A 17,686-nucleotide genomic window follows, 5' to 3' on the forward strand; every position below is an offset into this window, starting at 1 on the left:
GAATACTGCGTTCAGTATTGGTCGCCGCACCTCAAGAAGGACATGGCGGTACTTGAGAGAGTACAAAGGAGAGCAACGAAAATGGTAAAAGGGCTGGAACAATGCCCATACGCCGAGAGGTTGGATAGGCTGGGGCTCTTCTCTCTGGAGAAGAGGAGGCTCAGGGGAGATATGATAGAGACCTTCAAGATCATGAGGGGCATAGAGAGGGTGGATAGGGACAGATTCTTCAGACTGAAAGGGACAGCGAATACGAGGGGGCATTCGGAGAAACTCAAGGGAGATAGGTTCAAAACAAATGCAAGGAAGTTTTTTTTCACCCAAAGGGTCGTGGACACTTGGAATGCGCTACCGGAGGAAGTGATCAGGCAGAGTACGGTACAGGGATTCAAACAGGGATTGGACGGATTCCTGAGGGATAAAGGGATCGCGGGATACTGAGGGAGGAGCTGGGATGTAACACAAGTATAAAAAGCTAACCAAGTAATGAGTATAGAAACCAAACCAGGTCGTGCATGTGCAAGACCGGAAGGTTAGGACTTCGATAGGAAGACAGGACTTAAATGGGAAACCAAGGTGGCAAGGGAGCCTCTTCTGGTGATACAGACAGGTCGTGACCAGTCTGGGCCGCCGCGGGAGCGGACTGCCGGGCAGGATGGACCTATGGTCTGACCCGGCGGAGGCACTGCTTATGTTCTTATGTTCTTAAGTATATAATAGTGCTACTGACCATAAACAACTCAAACAGAACTACTTAATTGCTATTACTTGACTGAGACTTGGCTGCTGGTTCATTCCTCCCTGTTACTGATTGCAAAAGCTGCTTGCTTAAGATCCATAGAAAGCCTGTTCCAACAAATAGGGCCCTGAACCAAAAACATCACTTTCCGGTGACTCAAAAGTTTAACCTTAGACCGGGAGGGCACATCAAGACAGAGCTGATCTCTAGAGCATAAACTCCGTGACGGAACGTAAAAGAGCACCAATGATCACAACAGCTCCGGACCAGTGGCTAACGGTGTCTCAATTATTTGGATATCAGCTATGGATCTGCATTTGCCATAACGCATGATGACTTACTGATCTTCACAGGTGACAGCGACCCAGTTCCTGAGATGGCAGGAAGAAGATCCGAGTATTCTGGAGAGAATTATCACTGGTGACAATACACGGCCTCATCCAGCAGCAGCGGCAGAAGAGACAGTGCACACTTGGGTTCGAACCTCTTCCACATCCTTCTTACAGCCCGGATCTGGTGCCTAACAATTATCACATAATGCACTGAAGGAGAGGTTGCAAGGTCGCAGATTCATCAACTTAGATGATGAAGTAAAGGAAGCACTGCTACCTGGGGACTATGTGGAAAAGTGATATGTTCAATTGTTCACAATTACTTCTATTAAAGCCATGAAATATATTTTGTTTTACCCTCATATATGGACTTTAATCATAATTTTCTCCCATCCCCCTCCCCCTCCCCCTCAAATCATCTTAAAACCAACTGATTCAACTTTAAAAAACCCCCACAGACCCCCATACTTTAAATGAGGCAAGAATGATGTCCTGCTTGTTGTGCGACTGTCTTGAAATATGGTGGTATGTAGCCCCACAGTTATTTGCTTACCCGAAAATTAATGGTTGTAAATTCAAGACTTTCCAAGCAGGTAAACAGCAGTCTTGGTTGGGTAAGTGTATTTGTCAAGCCATGTCGTCCTACGGTATTTTTCAGAAATTGATCAAGACGACATTGTTTGAAAAATTCATTTCATAGAGTGATTGCGTTATTTTAACTAAAGGTTTGCATAGTATTTTCTTAAAGAATATTTATGCTTACAAGAAATTTTGTATTATCCTACCATCTTGTATTTTACTGATTGTCCAGTCTTCTTTGGTGTAAACTGCCTAGAAATCAGTCGGTTATGGCGGTATCATGATATCCCAATCTTCCAACTCTCTGAAATAGGCTTAAGTTCCACAGTCCTAGACTGGTTCTTGAAATTCCTACGCTTACGCTCCTACACCGTTAACATAAATGGTACCTCATCCCCTCCCTGGAAGCCGATATGTGGAGTCCCGCAAGGCTCACCCCTCTCTCTTATCCTTTTCAATATTTACATGTCCTCTTTGAAACTCCTTCATCTATCCCCCCTGGAAACTCTCTACACCTGTGCTGACGATATCCTCATCCTCCTTGAGACCGACTCGAACCTCACTAACCTCTCAGAACATATCCGCATGTATAATGAACCTTCAATCCTGGGCACATTCTGTAAAAATGAAATTGAACGAGTCCAAAACAAAACTACTTTGGCTCGGCCCAATATTAGGTCATTTACCCACCTCCATCCCATTATCTTCCGGCTCTTCTCTTCAGCTTGAGTTTTCAAGCAAAGTCCTTGGCATCATCATAGACTCCTCTCTCTCCTTCAATGACCACCTCAACTTCTTGGTAAAAAAATGCTTCTTTAGTCTTCATATGCTGAGGAAAGTGAGATCGTACTTTCATCATTCTCACTTTGTCGTCCTTGTTCAATCCACCATCCTCTCTAGACTGGATTATTGCAACTCCATCTATTTAAGCCTAACTAAAAAAAAACTCCATAGACTTCAGCTAATCCAGAACACCGCTGCCAAGCTTATTTTCACTAAAGGCAAGTTCGACCACGTCTCCCCACTCCTGTCCAAACTTCAATGGCTCCCAGTTCACTCCAGAGTCCTCTTTAAATGTGCCTGTTTAGCTTTCAAGATCCTACATGGCATCCTCCCTCCCGTTATCCCACTCTTCCGGAACTCCTCTAACCCTAATTCCACTAGATCCTCCCAAAAACTGAAACTATCATTCCCCTCTGCAAAAGGTATATCCCGCGTAGGAAAACTAGGAACATCCCTCCCCTTTAGAACCACAGAACTCTGGAACAACCTCACATCCCCGCTCAGAATTTCAAGCTCCCTCCAATCCTTCCGCAAACACCTGAAAACTTGGCTCTTTTCAAAAATCTAACACCTCCCGCTCTTTGGTACCCTGTCCCTCTTTATCTTCCTAGCTCCTTTCCTATAACCCTTCATTGTAGCTCCTTTTCAACCTAACCCTGTAAACCGTGCAGAGCTCTACGCTTGTGGAGATGGTGCGGTATACAAACCTAAGGTTTAGTTTTAGTTTAGGTATAGAAGAATAAAGTTGTTATGTTATGTGATGTGCTAGTTCCAGTCTCAAAATTGCTGCTGTGACTGACATTAGAGAACGTAGCAGTTATTTTGGCAGCAGAGAGGACATGAACAGGAGTGACTGAAGATGGCTCCTGCACTAATTAGCCAGTAGACCGCCAGGACCGTCAGGATGGATGGGTCTGGGAAGGGGATTCATCTGTTCTGGGAAGGGAAGGAATGTGGGCCCATTCTGTGAGGGCTGGGCTGGGCCCTAGCAGCCAGTTTTGGTCACCCTCTATACTTCTTGGCCATTGATGGTGCAAGGGTCCATAAACATGCCAGGGAAGTGGGAGTAAAGAGGGACAGTTTGGGTATAAAATAAACACACAGTGTCATATACTTTTTCTTATTTGCAGAAATCCATAATCATGAACCATGTGTGAAACTTTTTAGGTAAGTCACAATAAAATATCTGAAAAGTCAGAATTATATGGCTAGTCTGTTGTGAATTGTCTATTGTGTGCATGCAGATGTTGTTAATTCCTTCTTCTCTTGTCTGTTGTAAATGTCATAGGTGTTTTTTCTCTGTTTTCACAAAGATATCTTTTATTCCTGGTTACTGTCCTAGAGTTGGAAAATGTAAACCTGTACCTCAGGTTCTTGTTTCATTATGTAAGAAAGCTACATCGCAAGTGCTTTCTCAGTTTGCATTTTGGAATCGACTTGCATTTCCAAACCTGAGCTTAGGTTGGGTGTAGTAGTTCTAGACCCTCCCAGGTGAGTTTCAAATGTGAGAACATAATTTAGTAAAGCTTTTTCCTCATTCTGTGTTTATGCAACCCTGTTAGTAGGGGCATGAGTAGGAGGTGGATGATTTTTCTTTGCTCTTGCTTGGGGTAATCTGTGCATGTATACATTCTTGTTTCTTAGGGGGGAATGAAGATCTGATCTTACAGAAGGGTAGCCTTTGTTGGAAGATTTTCTCTCTCTCAATAGGCTAGATATGTTTATGTGGAAGGATGGCCTCTTTGATTTTATTTAATTCCAGTTGTTATACTTTCTTTAACTGATAATCATTCAAAGCATATTGCAAAAGCGAAAAAAAAAAAAAAAAAATGCAAACATAAGATATGAATTCCAGATAGCATGGAAGAAGCATAGAGGATCTCTAAAGATAGGAAGGGTAGTAGAGATAAGTATGATATGATATACATTTATTTATCTACCGCTATGTTTTCTCCTTATTTATGATGGATTTCCTTTCTGGATTTTAATTTGTAAACCGCCTAGATCAGACATGGGCAAACTATGGCCCGTGGGCCGTTTAGTTTTAAAACCTGGCCCGCCAAATTTTTTTTTTTTTCCACAATAAATAAAAAGCTGCAAGCTAGGCGAAGCGCCTCAGATAGACTCTGCAGTCCAAGCGCTCTGGCTGTAGAGGTCGCCAGACCCAGCTGACATGATCTTCGCACATCTTGGCATCCAGCTCTATGGTGTGGCTCATTGAGCCGAGGCCGGTGGTCTCTGTGACGCATTGTAGGAGCGGAGAGGCGGCCGCAGTATTTCTATCTCCTCCCCTTCTCGAGTCCGGAGAGCTTCGGCAGTCCCCGCTGCCTGGAGCGGACGAGAATTCGCCTCTTCCCCCACCCCCACTCCTCCCCATTCCGGCCACAGCTTTCCATGAGAGGGGTGGCGGTGGTTCCCATGTTGTTCACTTGATAGCAACATCTGCAACATACCTGTTCTTGAAGTACTAGGTAACGAATCCGTATAATCGACCCCATCACAATCTTACCCCCCAAATCTGATCCCGTAAACTGTTAACCACTAATCTCTAACTATGAATGTCCCATTCAATTTGTAGAATCTTTCTAATTCATTGTAAACCGCATAGAACTTCACGGTCCTGCGGTATATAAACTGTTATTATTATTATTATTAAATGTACGACACTCTTAGCTTGTGCTAAAATAATATGTTTAAAAACAAAATTGGAGAAAATATTTTTTCACTCCATGCTCTGAAACTCTTTGCCAGAGGATTTGATAAAGAGAGTTAGCATAGCTGGTTTAAAAAAATAGGTTTGGAGAAACTCCTTGAGGAACAGTCCATAAACTGTTGTAAAACAGAATGGAATCTTGCCCCCCCTCAGTCGCCCGGCCCCTCTGTCAAATTTAAGAACTCATTGTGGCCCACGAGTCAAAAAGTTTGCCCACCCCTGACCTAGATGCTTGTCAAAAGGAAGTCTATAAAATTTAATAAACATAAACATTATCACAAGGTTCTAAGCAGTTTACATTAATTAAAAAGTGACCAAGACATTCTCTTGGAAGTCACTATCAATTGTACTAATATCAGTTTACATATAAAATATCATGACTCATTTATACTCATTAAAAATTGTTTCTAGACATTAGGGTTCTCACATTTTTCCTAAAACCAAAGCAAGAATCAGTAAGAATCCAAAATTCTCTAAACTCAACACATAACTTGCTCCTCAGAGACATTATCCTCTTCTACATTATCAGTGTCCTCTTCTACACCTAGAAGACCACACCTCAAAACAAGTCGAAGGTTTAATCTCATACCTCAACGCTCTATCCTACCAAATCCTTAACTCCCAACCCACGCACAAAAAAGGCCACTAACTTGATATTGCAGCATACACAACCCAAAACTCCCACATACCAGATATCCATATCTCCAACGGTGCCTGGCACCCCACCCTCTGAGCGTCTCCAACCACTTCCTGCATTCCGGTAGTTTGTCTCAAGGTGGCCGTTTTGGATGCTATGGGTGTTCCCAGGGTGGTCTTGTCAGGTTCCTGTTCAGCGATCTGAGACAGCTCCTGGATGACTCCATCGATGAAGATCTCGTCGTCTCGGATGCTCCTTAAGCGCTGAACTCTTTTGTGAGCTTTCGTCCTAGCATTGGGAGGTGGTTTTCTTCCCCAAATGGGTAGGATGCTATTGTGAGTGGTCATTGTGCATTCTATCAGATTTCTTGTAGGGTGGGGTTTCTTGGGTGGGTGGGTCTGTTTGTATGTTGCCGTTAGTGTTGGAATAGGGGATAGGTGATAGCCTGCTGTCTTCCAGTTTGTTGAGAGCAGGGAGAGCGATAAGAGGACAAATAAGATTTTGGTTGTGAGTGATGCCATCTTATTATTGAGTGAGGGAAGGTTCGGCCTTAGACTGAGGGCTAGTGAGATGGAAGGGTTGGAGTGTGGTAAGTTTCTTGCGGTGGGAGATGTGTATCAGGTGGGGAGGGGGAAAGAAGGAGAGGAAAGCTATTTTTTTTTTTTTTTTTTTTTTTAATTTCCGCCCTGCTGGGTTGGAAGTAAGGCAATGCTCTGGAGGTGTTGTGCGGGCTGGGGAGTTGGCTGCTGGGGTGGAGTAAAGTTCTTAGTCGGCGATCCCGCAGCTGAGGCTAGAATAAGAAGAGGAAAAAAGCAAAAGTCTCCTCTCCCGGCTTGCAATGGGAGGAGGCGGATCGGGGCTTGAATGGCCCGTGTGCAGGTCCGACGGTCTCCTACTCTGGCGGCGTGGGCTGGTTCCTGCCGCTGGAGCTCAAGAAGAAAGGAAAAGAAAGGAAAAAAAAAAAGAAAAAGTCTCCTCTCCCGGCTGGCAATGGGAGGAGGCGGATCGGGGCTTGAATGGCCTGTGTGCAGGTCCGACGGTCTCCTACTCTGGCGGCGTGGGCTGGTTCCTGCCGCTGGAGCTCAAGAAGAAAGTAAAATAAAGGGAAAAAAAAAGAAAAAGTCTCCTCTCCCGGCTGGCAATGGGAGGAGGCGGATCGGGGCTTGAATGGCCTGTGTGCAGGTCCGACGGTCTCCTACTCTGGCGGCGTGGGCTGGTTCCTGCCGTTGGAGCTCAAGAAGAAAGTAAAATAAAGCAAAAAAAAAAAAGCAAAAGTCTCCTCTCCCGGCTTGCAATGGGAGGAGGCGGATCGGGGCTTTAATGGCCTGTGTACAGGTCCGACGGTCTCCTACTCTGGCGGCGTGGGCTAGTTCCTGCCGCTGGAGCTCAAGAAGAAAGGAAAAGAAAGGGAAAAAAAAAAGAAAAAATCTCCTCTCCCGGCTGGCAATGGGAGGAGGTGGATCGGGGCTTGAATGGCCTGTGTGCAGGTTCGACGGTCTCCTACTCTGGCGGCGTGGGCTGGTTCCTGCCGCTGGAGCTCAAGAAGAAAGTAAAATAAAGGAAAAAAAAAGAAAAAGTCTCCTCTCCCGGCTGGCAATGGGAGGAGGCGGATCGGGGCTTGAATGGCCTGTGTGCAGGTCCGACGGTCTCCTACTCTGGCGGCGTGGGCTGGTTCCTGCCGTTGGAGCTCAAGAAGAAAGTAAAATAAAGGAAAAAAAAAAAAAGCAAAAGTCTCCTCTCCCGGCTTGCAATGGGAGGAGGCGGATCGGGGCTTTAATGGCCTGTGTACAGGTCCGACGGTCTCCTACTCTGGCGGCGTGGGCTGGTTCCTGCCGCTGGAGCTCAAGAAGAAAGTAAAATAAAGGAAAAAAAAAGAAAAAGTCTCCTCTCCCGGCTGGCAATGGGAGTAGGCGAATAGGGGCTTGAATGGCCTGTGTGCAGACTCTTGCTCAGTAGCGATCTCTAATGATTACCTAGTCCTTGATGGAAGGATGAGATATTTCTGATTTAGACTCCAAAGCAGGGAACCCTTTTGGAATACTTTTAACTCCTATGGCAAGAAGCCATTTGCTGAACACTTACTGTATTTTTTGCTCCATAAGACACACCTGACCATAAGACACACCCTAGATTTAGAGGAGGAAAACAAGAAAAAAACATTCTGCCCTGCCAGGCTCTGCACCCAATCCCACACTCCTTGCCAGGATCTGCACCCTTTCCCCCCCTCCTTGCCAGACTCTGTACCCTGTCCCCACTCTGGTGGTCTAGTGGTAGGCCGGGACAGGGCAGGCAGGCAGGCCTAGTGGCAGGTCCAGCGCTGTATCGACATCGCTCCTAGCTGGAAGCTTTTCAAACTACAGACAAAGTGCCGGGTTTTGAAAAGCCGTCCGGATGCCAAGACATGTCCTCCAAAAGGAGAACATGTCTGGTAACCCTACCCCCCACCCTCACAGTTTGCAGCCTTAACTCTTCTCGATGGTGGAGCGCAATATATGGGGATACACATTCAGTCAGATATTGTGGGCCATGTGATTACTATGTAACAACTGATTTAGGGTAAATGACCATAAATAAACACTTCATGATAGCAGCTGCCAAAGTGCTATTTTTCTTGTCTTTTTAGTAATGTCTGTCCATCTCACATTTCTTCTCTCTCCATGTCCACCATCTTCCTCCTGCAGCCTTATCTGTCCTGTGTAACAAACATCTCCCTTCTATATCCTGTTCCTTTCCTTCCTCCTGTTTCTACATCTGCCCTCTCATATTCAAAATTTTCCTTCTGTGTGTGTGTGTCTTGTCCTGTCCTACATTTCATCCTTTCTCCCTGTCCCTCCCTCTCCCCCTGTGATCAGCATTGCCCCTCTGTGTCTCTATCCCTTCTTCTTCCATGCCCACCATCTGTTATGTCTCATAAGAACATGAGCATTGCCTCTGCTGGGTCAGACCAGGGGTCCATCATGCCCAGCAGTCCGCTCCCGTGGCGGCCCCCCAGGTCCAAGACCTGTAAGTGATCCTTTACCTAAACCTCTTATTCTCTAATCATTTTTTTTTTTTTTTTTATAATTTCAAATAACAAATCAAGATACACTTGTACAGAAAGTGATTACAGCAAAAGAAAACTTAACATTTAAACCATTTGGAAGAACAAATATTGCTAAACCACTCAAGTCCACAATGAGATCCATGATATAACACAAACGGAATACAAGAAGAATATTAAACTAGGATACGTGGAACATGGTTAATTGATAATCAGGCGTCTAATATATTAAGGTCCTCATTTCTTTTCCCTTTCCAGGGGGGACATAGATAGAAAAGCCGTTAGCTGAACCGTTGGCTCAAAGAAAACATATTTCTGAGAATTATATTGTACTATACATTTGCAAGGATGGCGAAGACTCCAGGTTTTAGTAGTAAGAACTCTCTTCTACGCCTCTGTGTGTCCTTTGCCAAATCTGGGAACATTTGTATTTTAAGATCAAGAAACTTTTTCTCCTTATTTTTAAAGAATAATCTCAGAAGCCAATTTTTGTCCAATGCAATAGCTAAAGTCACAATCAATGTTGCAGGTGTTGCGCTTTCTTTATCTGACATCTCAAGTAAAGCAGACACATCGATTGGATCTTCATTCTTTTCCTGCTGAAGTTGTTTTTTATTCGGCAAATAATAGACCTGGGTGAAAGGAGGCATTGACTCTTTCGGAACTTCTAATATCTCCAGCAAATAACATTTTAACATTTCTCTTGGAGTAACTGTTAGGATTCAAGGAAAATTAATCAATCTAAGATTATTATTCCTAGAGAAATTTTCAAGTGTCTCTATCTTCCTTCTTAAATTAACATTGTCTTTAATTAAAGTCTCTTGAAGTAATTTGGAAGACTTAAGTTGGTCCTTAATATCCTGGATATCTAATTTTGATTCACCCAGATCTTGTTTTATCTGGAAAACTTCTTTATCCTGAGATTTTATTTTAGCATCGATTTGAAGATAGTTAGTATTCACTGTTCTGACCAAATTGGCAGTCAGATTCCACAGAGCCTCCAAAGTCACTTCCTGGGGCTTTACAATGTTAAAAGTCTGCAAATCTGGTTATGAAAAGTTTAGCTCACCAATCAAAGGCTTCTCAATCGAAGGCTTCTCTCTTCCTTGTTCCTCCTGGGTCGGTACTAGGTCCAATGCTGTTATATCCCCGTGGGCATTCAGGCTCTGCTGTAAGTCAGAAGAACCTGAGTCGTTGATTCTCTCGCTGTCCCCGGGAACCTGGGGAACAGAGCGCTTGCTGACTTCCGACTGCCTCTCTACCCCCGGGGAACTAGTGGCACAGGGATTAGGAGGAGGAACTCTCACGTCGGGGCTCAACGAGATCTCGTGCGCCCGAAACGACGCCTCCATTCCGTCTCCCAGAAGCGTCTGGGGCTGTGGCAAAACCGACGTTCCCATGGCGCCCTGCATCCGCCTCAACAAGTCTTCAATATTGCCAGAGGAGAGCACTCCAGAGCGCCGCGGGGTTTCAGGGGCACCCTTTCCTCTCCTTTTTGGCATAGCTGCTAATCGCCGAAGGAAAAAAACCGCCGGTAAGTAAATTCAAGAGATGAGACTTGCGAGCAGTTGCTCAGCAGACCGTGTCCGCGGCCATCTTGGATCTCCCAATTAGAGCTCTCTAATCATTTATTATCCTGTATAGTAACCCTCTATCTATACCCTTCAATCCCTTTCTCCTTCAGGAAATCATCCAATCCCTTTTTGAAGCCCAATATCGTAATCTGTCCTATCACCCCTTCTGGAAGCGCATTCCAGGTGTCTACCACCCTCTGAGTGAAGAACTTCCTAGCATTCGTTCTGAATTTGTCTCCTTTCAATTTTTTTGAATGCTCTCTTGTTTTTATTGTCCCCGCTAGTCTGAAGAATCTGTCCCTCTCCACCTTCTCTATGCCTTTCATGATCTTATAAGTCTCTATCATGTCCCCTCTAAGTCTCCGCTTTTCCAGGGAAAAGAGCCCCAGCTTCTCTAGCCTTTCAACATATGAAAGGTTTTCCATGCCCTTTATCATCCTTGTTACTCTTTTCTGGACCCTCTTGAGCATCGCCATATCCTTCTTTAGGAACGGCGACCAGTACTGGACGCAGTACTCCAGATGCGGGCGCACCATCGCCCGATACAGTGGCAGGGTTCTGGTAGTGATACCTTTTTGATAATGCCCAACATCCTGTTCGCTTTCTTTGAGGCCGCTGCGCATTGTGCCGCCGGCTTCATTGTTTTATCCACTAATACCCCCAAGTCCTTTTCTAGGTTGCCTTCCCCCAGTACCATCCCTCCCATCGTATAGTTATACATTGGGCTCCCTTTCCTTTTGTGCAAGACTTTACATTTCTCTACATTGAAGCTGATCTGCCATTTATCTGCCCACTCATTCAGTTTGTTCAGGTCTCTTTGTAGTTCTTTACATTCCTCAAAGTTCTAACCCTAATGGAGAGTTTTGTGTCATCCGTGAATTTTATAACTTCGCACTTCATCCCTGATTGCAGGTCATTAATGAATATATTGAACAGCAGCGGTCCCAGCACTGACCCCTGTGGGACACCACAGTGTCTCCCTGTCCCCCCCCCCCCCCCGGGATTAGTATATCGCACTGTTGCGTCCCACCCTCAACTACCTCATAGTTCAGTATGACTCTCTCCCAGGTCTTCAGTGTCTTTCCCCTTCTCATCTATCCAGCACAGAAGGAAGGAGCGGACTCATGGGAGCAGTAGTCCAGCAGCCCATGCACTGTTCCGCAACTTGCCTGCCGCCCTCGTTGTCTAGCCATCCCCCTCTCTGAACAGCGCACGTTAGGCGAAATCCCGGGGTGACTGCGTGCCACTGCCGTCACTTTCCAATGCCTTAGAGCCAGCGTTGTCTCCCAAAAGCATCAGGGTCAGTCATGCGTGTGCAGGGGAGGCAGCGGATGAGGACTGGATGGCGGGGGCTACCGGGAAGAGAAAGGCCTGGGTGAAGAGCCGGGACTCGTGGCAGGTGTCTGAGGCCGAGGAGCTTGGGGTGGAAATGGCTCCGCCAGCGGTTTGGTGGAGCTGGCTGCCAAGCAACCAATCAGAATGGGGGGTGGTCCTCCTATGCACTCAGCACTGTGGGAGTGTGGAAGGCTGCTGGTGGAAGTGCTTGATTACAAAAAAGGTACTGGGGGGCGTAATCATTCCATAAGACGCATCCTTATTTCCACCCACTTTTTTGGGGGAAAAAAGTGCGTCTTATGGGGCAAAAAATACAGTCATTTTGCTCCTGTTATGATGTTTCTGTTTGTTATCTGTCTCTGATGGGGGGAGATGGGAGGGTTTCTTATTTTGGGTATAATGCATAAAGTTCCTTATGTTTGTAGTGCTCTCAGTTTGCTGATTATACCATGATCTTGGACAGTTTGTTCTTTTCTGAATGTTTTGCATTAGTTGTCCCTATTTCTGATGGAACTGAATAAAAATATGAAAAATAAAAATGTACAAGTGTGTGAATTCTGCAGCCCCTCAGTATCTCTCCTCTTGTCTCTCCATTCCTCAGATAAGTTACTTTTATCTGAACCCTCCTCTTCCACTGCCAATTCCAGACTTTGTTCCTTTCGCTTCACTGTCTTGTATGCATGGAAGAGACTACCCAAGTCTGTATGTCATGCTCATTCCCTTGTTCAAAAATAGATTGAAAGCCCACCTTTTCAAGATTGCCTTCAATGCATAAACCTATCCCTCTGCTCATCTCCCTAGCTAGTAGTTTAACCATTCCCTGCTGGCATCCGATTTGTTGTCTTGACAGATTAGATTGTGAGCTCATTGGAGCAGGGACTGTTTCCTTCGTGACTATTTACAGCGTTGAGTACATCTGGTAGAGCTCTAGAAATAATTAATAGTAGTAAAATGGCATCCACTTGATTTGGTCTCCCAGAACTTACTGGGTCTAGAGCCCAGTATCCTCTTTCCATAGTGGCCAATCTAAGTGTGATGGGGTATATATCTCATCACTGGCCAGCAGAGGAAAGTCTCAGCAGCAGAAGGAGCTAATTTGCAAATAGATTCTGCAAAGATACCTGGGAGCTCCCTACTCATTCTGAGTGTAAAAGAGAGCTGGGAAAGGTAACAGCTCCTTCTGGAGCTTGGGCAACTCTTGAGGGGAGGAATGATGACAAAAGCCTAACCCTTGCTAAGCCTGACCTAGACCGCCCTGTCTGGTAGAGTTCGGAGTGACTGCAGAGTGTTCAAGCTTGATGACCAGCAGAGGGCCTGGTGGAGAGTTTCTGAGTAGCTGGAAGAGTCCTTAGGGAGTCCAGTGACAGGAGGTTCCATGGGGAACTGGTGGAAGAAGCCTGGCTGAAGGTGACTGGCAAGTGAATGGTAGAGGGACAGGAGGAAGTGACCAGAAGTCCCAGGGAGAAGCAGCCAGAGGAGTTTGAGGTCCTAGGCTGAAGGTGACCAGAGGAGGGACCTCCCCTCCCTGATAAAACTCCTCTCAATTCCACCGCTCCTCTGGTATTCTTTTGCACTCCAAAATTATCAACCAAGAATGCAGTACCCTAAAATGTAATGCTCCTGGAAATCTATCTTATTTGTTACCTTATCTGTTATTTTATTTGTAATATTGCCTAGAAATGTCCAGTTGTCTTACTTGTTATCTAATTTGCAATATCTCCTGGAAATATCCAGCTACCTCATCTCATTTGTAACCCAAAATTGTAACTTTCCTGGAAATGTCCAGTTAGCTCTTTTGTTATTTTATTTGTAATATTGCTTAGAAATGTCCTGTTGTCTTACTTGTTAACTAATTTGCAATATCTCCTGGAATTATCCAGCTACCTCATCTCATTTGTTACCCAAAATTGTAACTTTCCTGGAAATGTCCAGTTAGCTCTTTTGTAATCCGCCTAGAACTGCAAGGTACAGGCGGAATAGAAGTCACTAATGTAATGTAATGGTACCAGAAGCAGCCAGAAGATCCAGAGGATAGCAACCAGAACGAGAGACCCTGGGCTGATAGTGACTGATGAGTGACCAGCGGAGGGACCGACGGGATCAGTTGCAAACAGCAGAGAGACTGGTAATGGTACCAGAAGTGCCAAAAGGCCTCTGGTCCTATGGGAGTTTTCAGTCCACGTCAACAGTCTTAGGACTACTGAGAGGCTTACCAGGGATTAGGCTAAAGCCAGCATTCTTCCCTCTAAGGCAGGGGTGTCAAACTCAGGCCCAAGGGCCAGATTTGGCCCTCTGTCCTTCCCTCCCTCCATCCCAGTCTCACCTTCAAACATCCTGCAGAGGATCGCCAGTGCTGTAGCGATTCTATGCAGGCTGCCGTCGACCTCCACAGCACGTTTCCTTTGCTGCAATCCTGTACATCAGAAGATGGGCGGGACCACGGAAGAGGGAACGTGCTGTGGAGGTCGACAGCAGCCTGCTTAGGATTGCTACAGCACCGACAATCCTCTGTAGGCTGTTTGAAGGTGAGACCATGCTAGTAGGAAGATTCAGGCCTTTGGGGCGGTAGCGGGCCCTAGTGTAGAAGTACAGGGAAGGAGGGAAGCGACGTGCCATGGTGTAGAAGTACATGGAGGGAGGGAAGGAGGGGTCCAAACAGACGTGCATATGCCAGACTGAGGGTGGGGGGAGGGGAAGAAATAATGGGTCTAAAAACAGAGGAGAGGGAGAGAGATGGTGGACAATGTGATGGAGGGAGGGAAGGAACAGAAAGGGAGAGAAGTTGGACACAAGGGATGGTGTGGAGGGGGCTAGAGATATTGGATAAGAGGGTAGTTGGGAAGAGAAAGGGAGACGTGGTGGACCCTTGGGTGGGGAAGGAGGAAGAGATGCTGGATGAAAGGGTAGTTGAGAAAAGGAGAGATGGTGGATCTGGGGATCGTGGGATCCATCATTGCAGCTGCAGGGATGGAGATGAAAAAAAGGAAAGATGCCAGACCGGGGGAGGGAAGGGAAACGGAAGGAGAGGACATTGATGGAAGATGGATGGTTAGCACCGAGAAAGAACGACAATTGGGCAAGAGATCCTGGCAAGTGAGTTATCAGAAGACAAAGAGAAACCAGAGCCTAGGACCAACATGATTTGGGGGCGAAACGTAGATCCTCCGTCTGCATTTTCATCAAGTGTGGACGTCAGTCGGCTCGTATCATTGAGCTAAGTACCACACCGTTTATAGCATTTTCAGCAGAAAATAACAGTATCAAATCTCACGAAAAAGCACTAGATAGAACTGCATTTTCATCAAGTGTGGACGTCAGTCGGCTCGTATCATTGAGCTAAGTACCACACTGTTTATAGCATTTTCAGCAGAAAATAACAGTATCAAATCTCACGAAAAAGCACTAGATAGAACATCTGATTCAAAAGAATAATACATATATTTATTGAGAAAACTTGAGTTAAAACCAAGTAGTATTTATTGAGAAAACAACAAAAATTAAATGAATATAATATAAGGCTCACAGAGAAAATAAGGTTATATGCAATGATGGCCGTAACAACAGTTTAAATATCCATGATTCGCTCTGGTTGTTAAACGTGGGCTCTTGAGTAATTTAATCTTCGTCTCTGAGAGTGAGCTGAGTACATTTCTTAGTTCTATTGGCCTTACACGGTGTGAAAGTAAGGTTTCTTCTATTCTTTAGCGTGAATATTTGTAAACATCCTATATCTGCCATTCCCTGCAAACATGATAAAACAACTACAGACTATACAAAACACAGCTCTCAGATTGATCTACTCGCTAAGAAAATATGACCACATCACCACTGCCTACCTAGACTCACACTGGTTACCAATACAAGCCAGAATTCAATTCAAATTTTACTGTCTATTATTCAAAGCATTAAATGGCTCTGCCCCCTCCTATCTAAACAACCACCTAAATCAGAACCTTACTACTAGACAAAGAAGAACTCAAACCCCATTTACCTACCCTCCATTCATAGGTACTCAGCACGAGAAGATGTTTGACAACTTACTAGCGACGCAAGCAGCAAAACTCGATCACTCCATCTCCAACTTGCTGACAACAACTTGCGACTTCAAATCATTTTGAAAAGAAATCAAAACCCTGCTATTCAAAAAATATATCCAGATGTCTTAACTCTTCCCCTTGTCCCTCCCCTCCCTGGTAAATCCCCCTGCATAGTCACTACCTCACTCGTAACCTCTCTTCAAAGTATCAACCAAGAATACAGCTGCCTAAACTATAAAGCTCCTGGAGATGTCCAGTTATCTTATTTGTTATGGTATTTGTAATCCAAAATTGTAATCCTCCTGGAAATGTCCAGTTAGCTCTTTTGTAATCCGCCCAAAACTGCAAGGTACAGGCAGAATAGAAGTCACTAATGTAATGTAATGTTTATCTGCCATCCTATGTTTCTATGTCCTGATAATTTCATTCTCAAGCATATAGTCCTTGGTTTAGTCTTTTCCAAAAAACTAACACATATGTATAAGAACATAAGAATAGCCTTACTGGGTCAGACCAATGGTCCATCAAGCCCAGTAGCCTGTTCTCACAGGTGGCTACTTGGTTTTTGGCCAGGTCACTAGTATCTGGCCAAAACCCAAGGTGTTACAATATTCCATGCTACCAATACAGGGCAAGCAGTGGCTTCCCCCGTGTCTTTCTCAATAGCAGACTATGGACTTCTCCTCCAGTAACTTGTCCAAACCTTTCTTAAAACCAGCTACGCTATCCGCTCTTACCACATACTCTGGCAACACGTTCCAGAGCTTAATTATTCTCTGAGTGAAAAAAAATTTCCTCCTATTGGTTTTAAAAGTATTTTCCTGTAACTTCATTGAGTGCCCCCTAGTCATCTCCTTGCGTTTCCCACATCATTTCTTCTTCCTCTTTAGGTAATTCACAATGACCCCTATCTTCTCTCTCACCCAGTACCTCATGTTTTTGGTGCCTAGGTCTAAGTGCTCTCTTCTGAGAAGAGGAGTACTCCTGAGGAGTAAGGAGTCTCAAAAGGTTCTGGGGGGTTATCTTCTGGATAAGACTGGGACTCCCATCATCATCTTCCCAAGGGGCTAAACCAGGGGTGCCCAATACGTCGATCGCGATCGACCGGTAGCTCAGGAAGGCAATGTGAATCGATCGCTAGACTTGTGTTGCTGTCCTGATGTACCGGGCCGATCAGCCTTCCTCTGTGTTCAAACTAGGGCCTTTTAGTGGGTGGTCTGCCCAGCTGTCATCTGCTGCTGCCACCGCTGCTGAACATTTTAAAAATACCCGGCTTGGAGATTTCAGCCCGTAGCAAATTATGCTCCGGGCTCTAAGGTGTGCGTGCCGGCTTCTCTTCTCTTCCCTCCGAAACCGGAAGTTATGTCTGCGGGGGGGGGGGGGGTGGAGAAGGGAAGCCGGCACGCACATGTTCAGAGCCCTGAAGCAAGCGTTCGCTACGGGCTAAGGCGGGAGACAGTTTAGTGAAGCATTTCCTCTTCTTGCTGCCGGGTCCTGCCTACTTTCTGTTTCCGCAAAGCATTTCCGGCAGCATTTCCCCCAATAGGTCAATTGCGATGCTGGCCGGCCGAAGCAGGGAGAGCTTGGGGCGGCGTCAGCTTTCGGGCCTGTTATTGGTAGCGGTTTGGGTCCTGGTCCCTGATGGCAGTTTGGGTACTGGTCCCCGATGGCAGTGGCAGTGGCTTGGGGGAGGGCAGGGAGAAAGAAAGAAAAAGGGCAGGCAGGGAGACAGAAGGAAAGAAGAGAAACAGAAAAAAAAGAAAGGGAGGCAGAGAGAAAGAAAGGGCAGGGAGAGAGGAAGGAAAAGTTGGGGGAGGGAATGAGGTCTGGAGGAGAGGAAGCATACAGGCTAAAAGAAGGGAAGAAAGATTGGATGCACAGTCAGAAGAAGAAAGTGCAACCAGAGACTCCATGAAA

The 17,686-nt window shown here is 45.5% G+C and overlaps 1 protein-coding gene across 3 annotated transcripts in view; it reads left to right on the top strand.

The window, feature by feature from the left end:
- ABRAXAS2 (abraxas 2, BRISC complex subunit) overlaps nt 1–17,686 on the top strand; it is a 209,065-nt gene that overhangs the window by 60,444 nt on the left and 130,935 nt on the right. For all 3 annotated transcript variants that reach the window (XM_033943580.1, XM_033943579.1, XM_033943577.1), the window contains exon 3: nt 3,564–3,600. In XM_033943580.1, the coding sequence (XP_033799471.1) occupies nt 3,564–3,600 (37 nt within the window). The remainder of the gene's footprint in view (nt 1–3,563; nt 3,601–17,686) is intronic.

The sequence above is a fragment of the Geotrypetes seraphini genome, chromosome 4 (genome assembly GCF_902459505.1).
Source record: "Geotrypetes seraphini chromosome 4, aGeoSer1.1, whole genome shotgun sequence".
NCBI classification, from domain to species: Eukaryota; Metazoa; Chordata; class Amphibia; order Gymnophiona; family Dermophiidae; genus Geotrypetes; species Geotrypetes seraphini.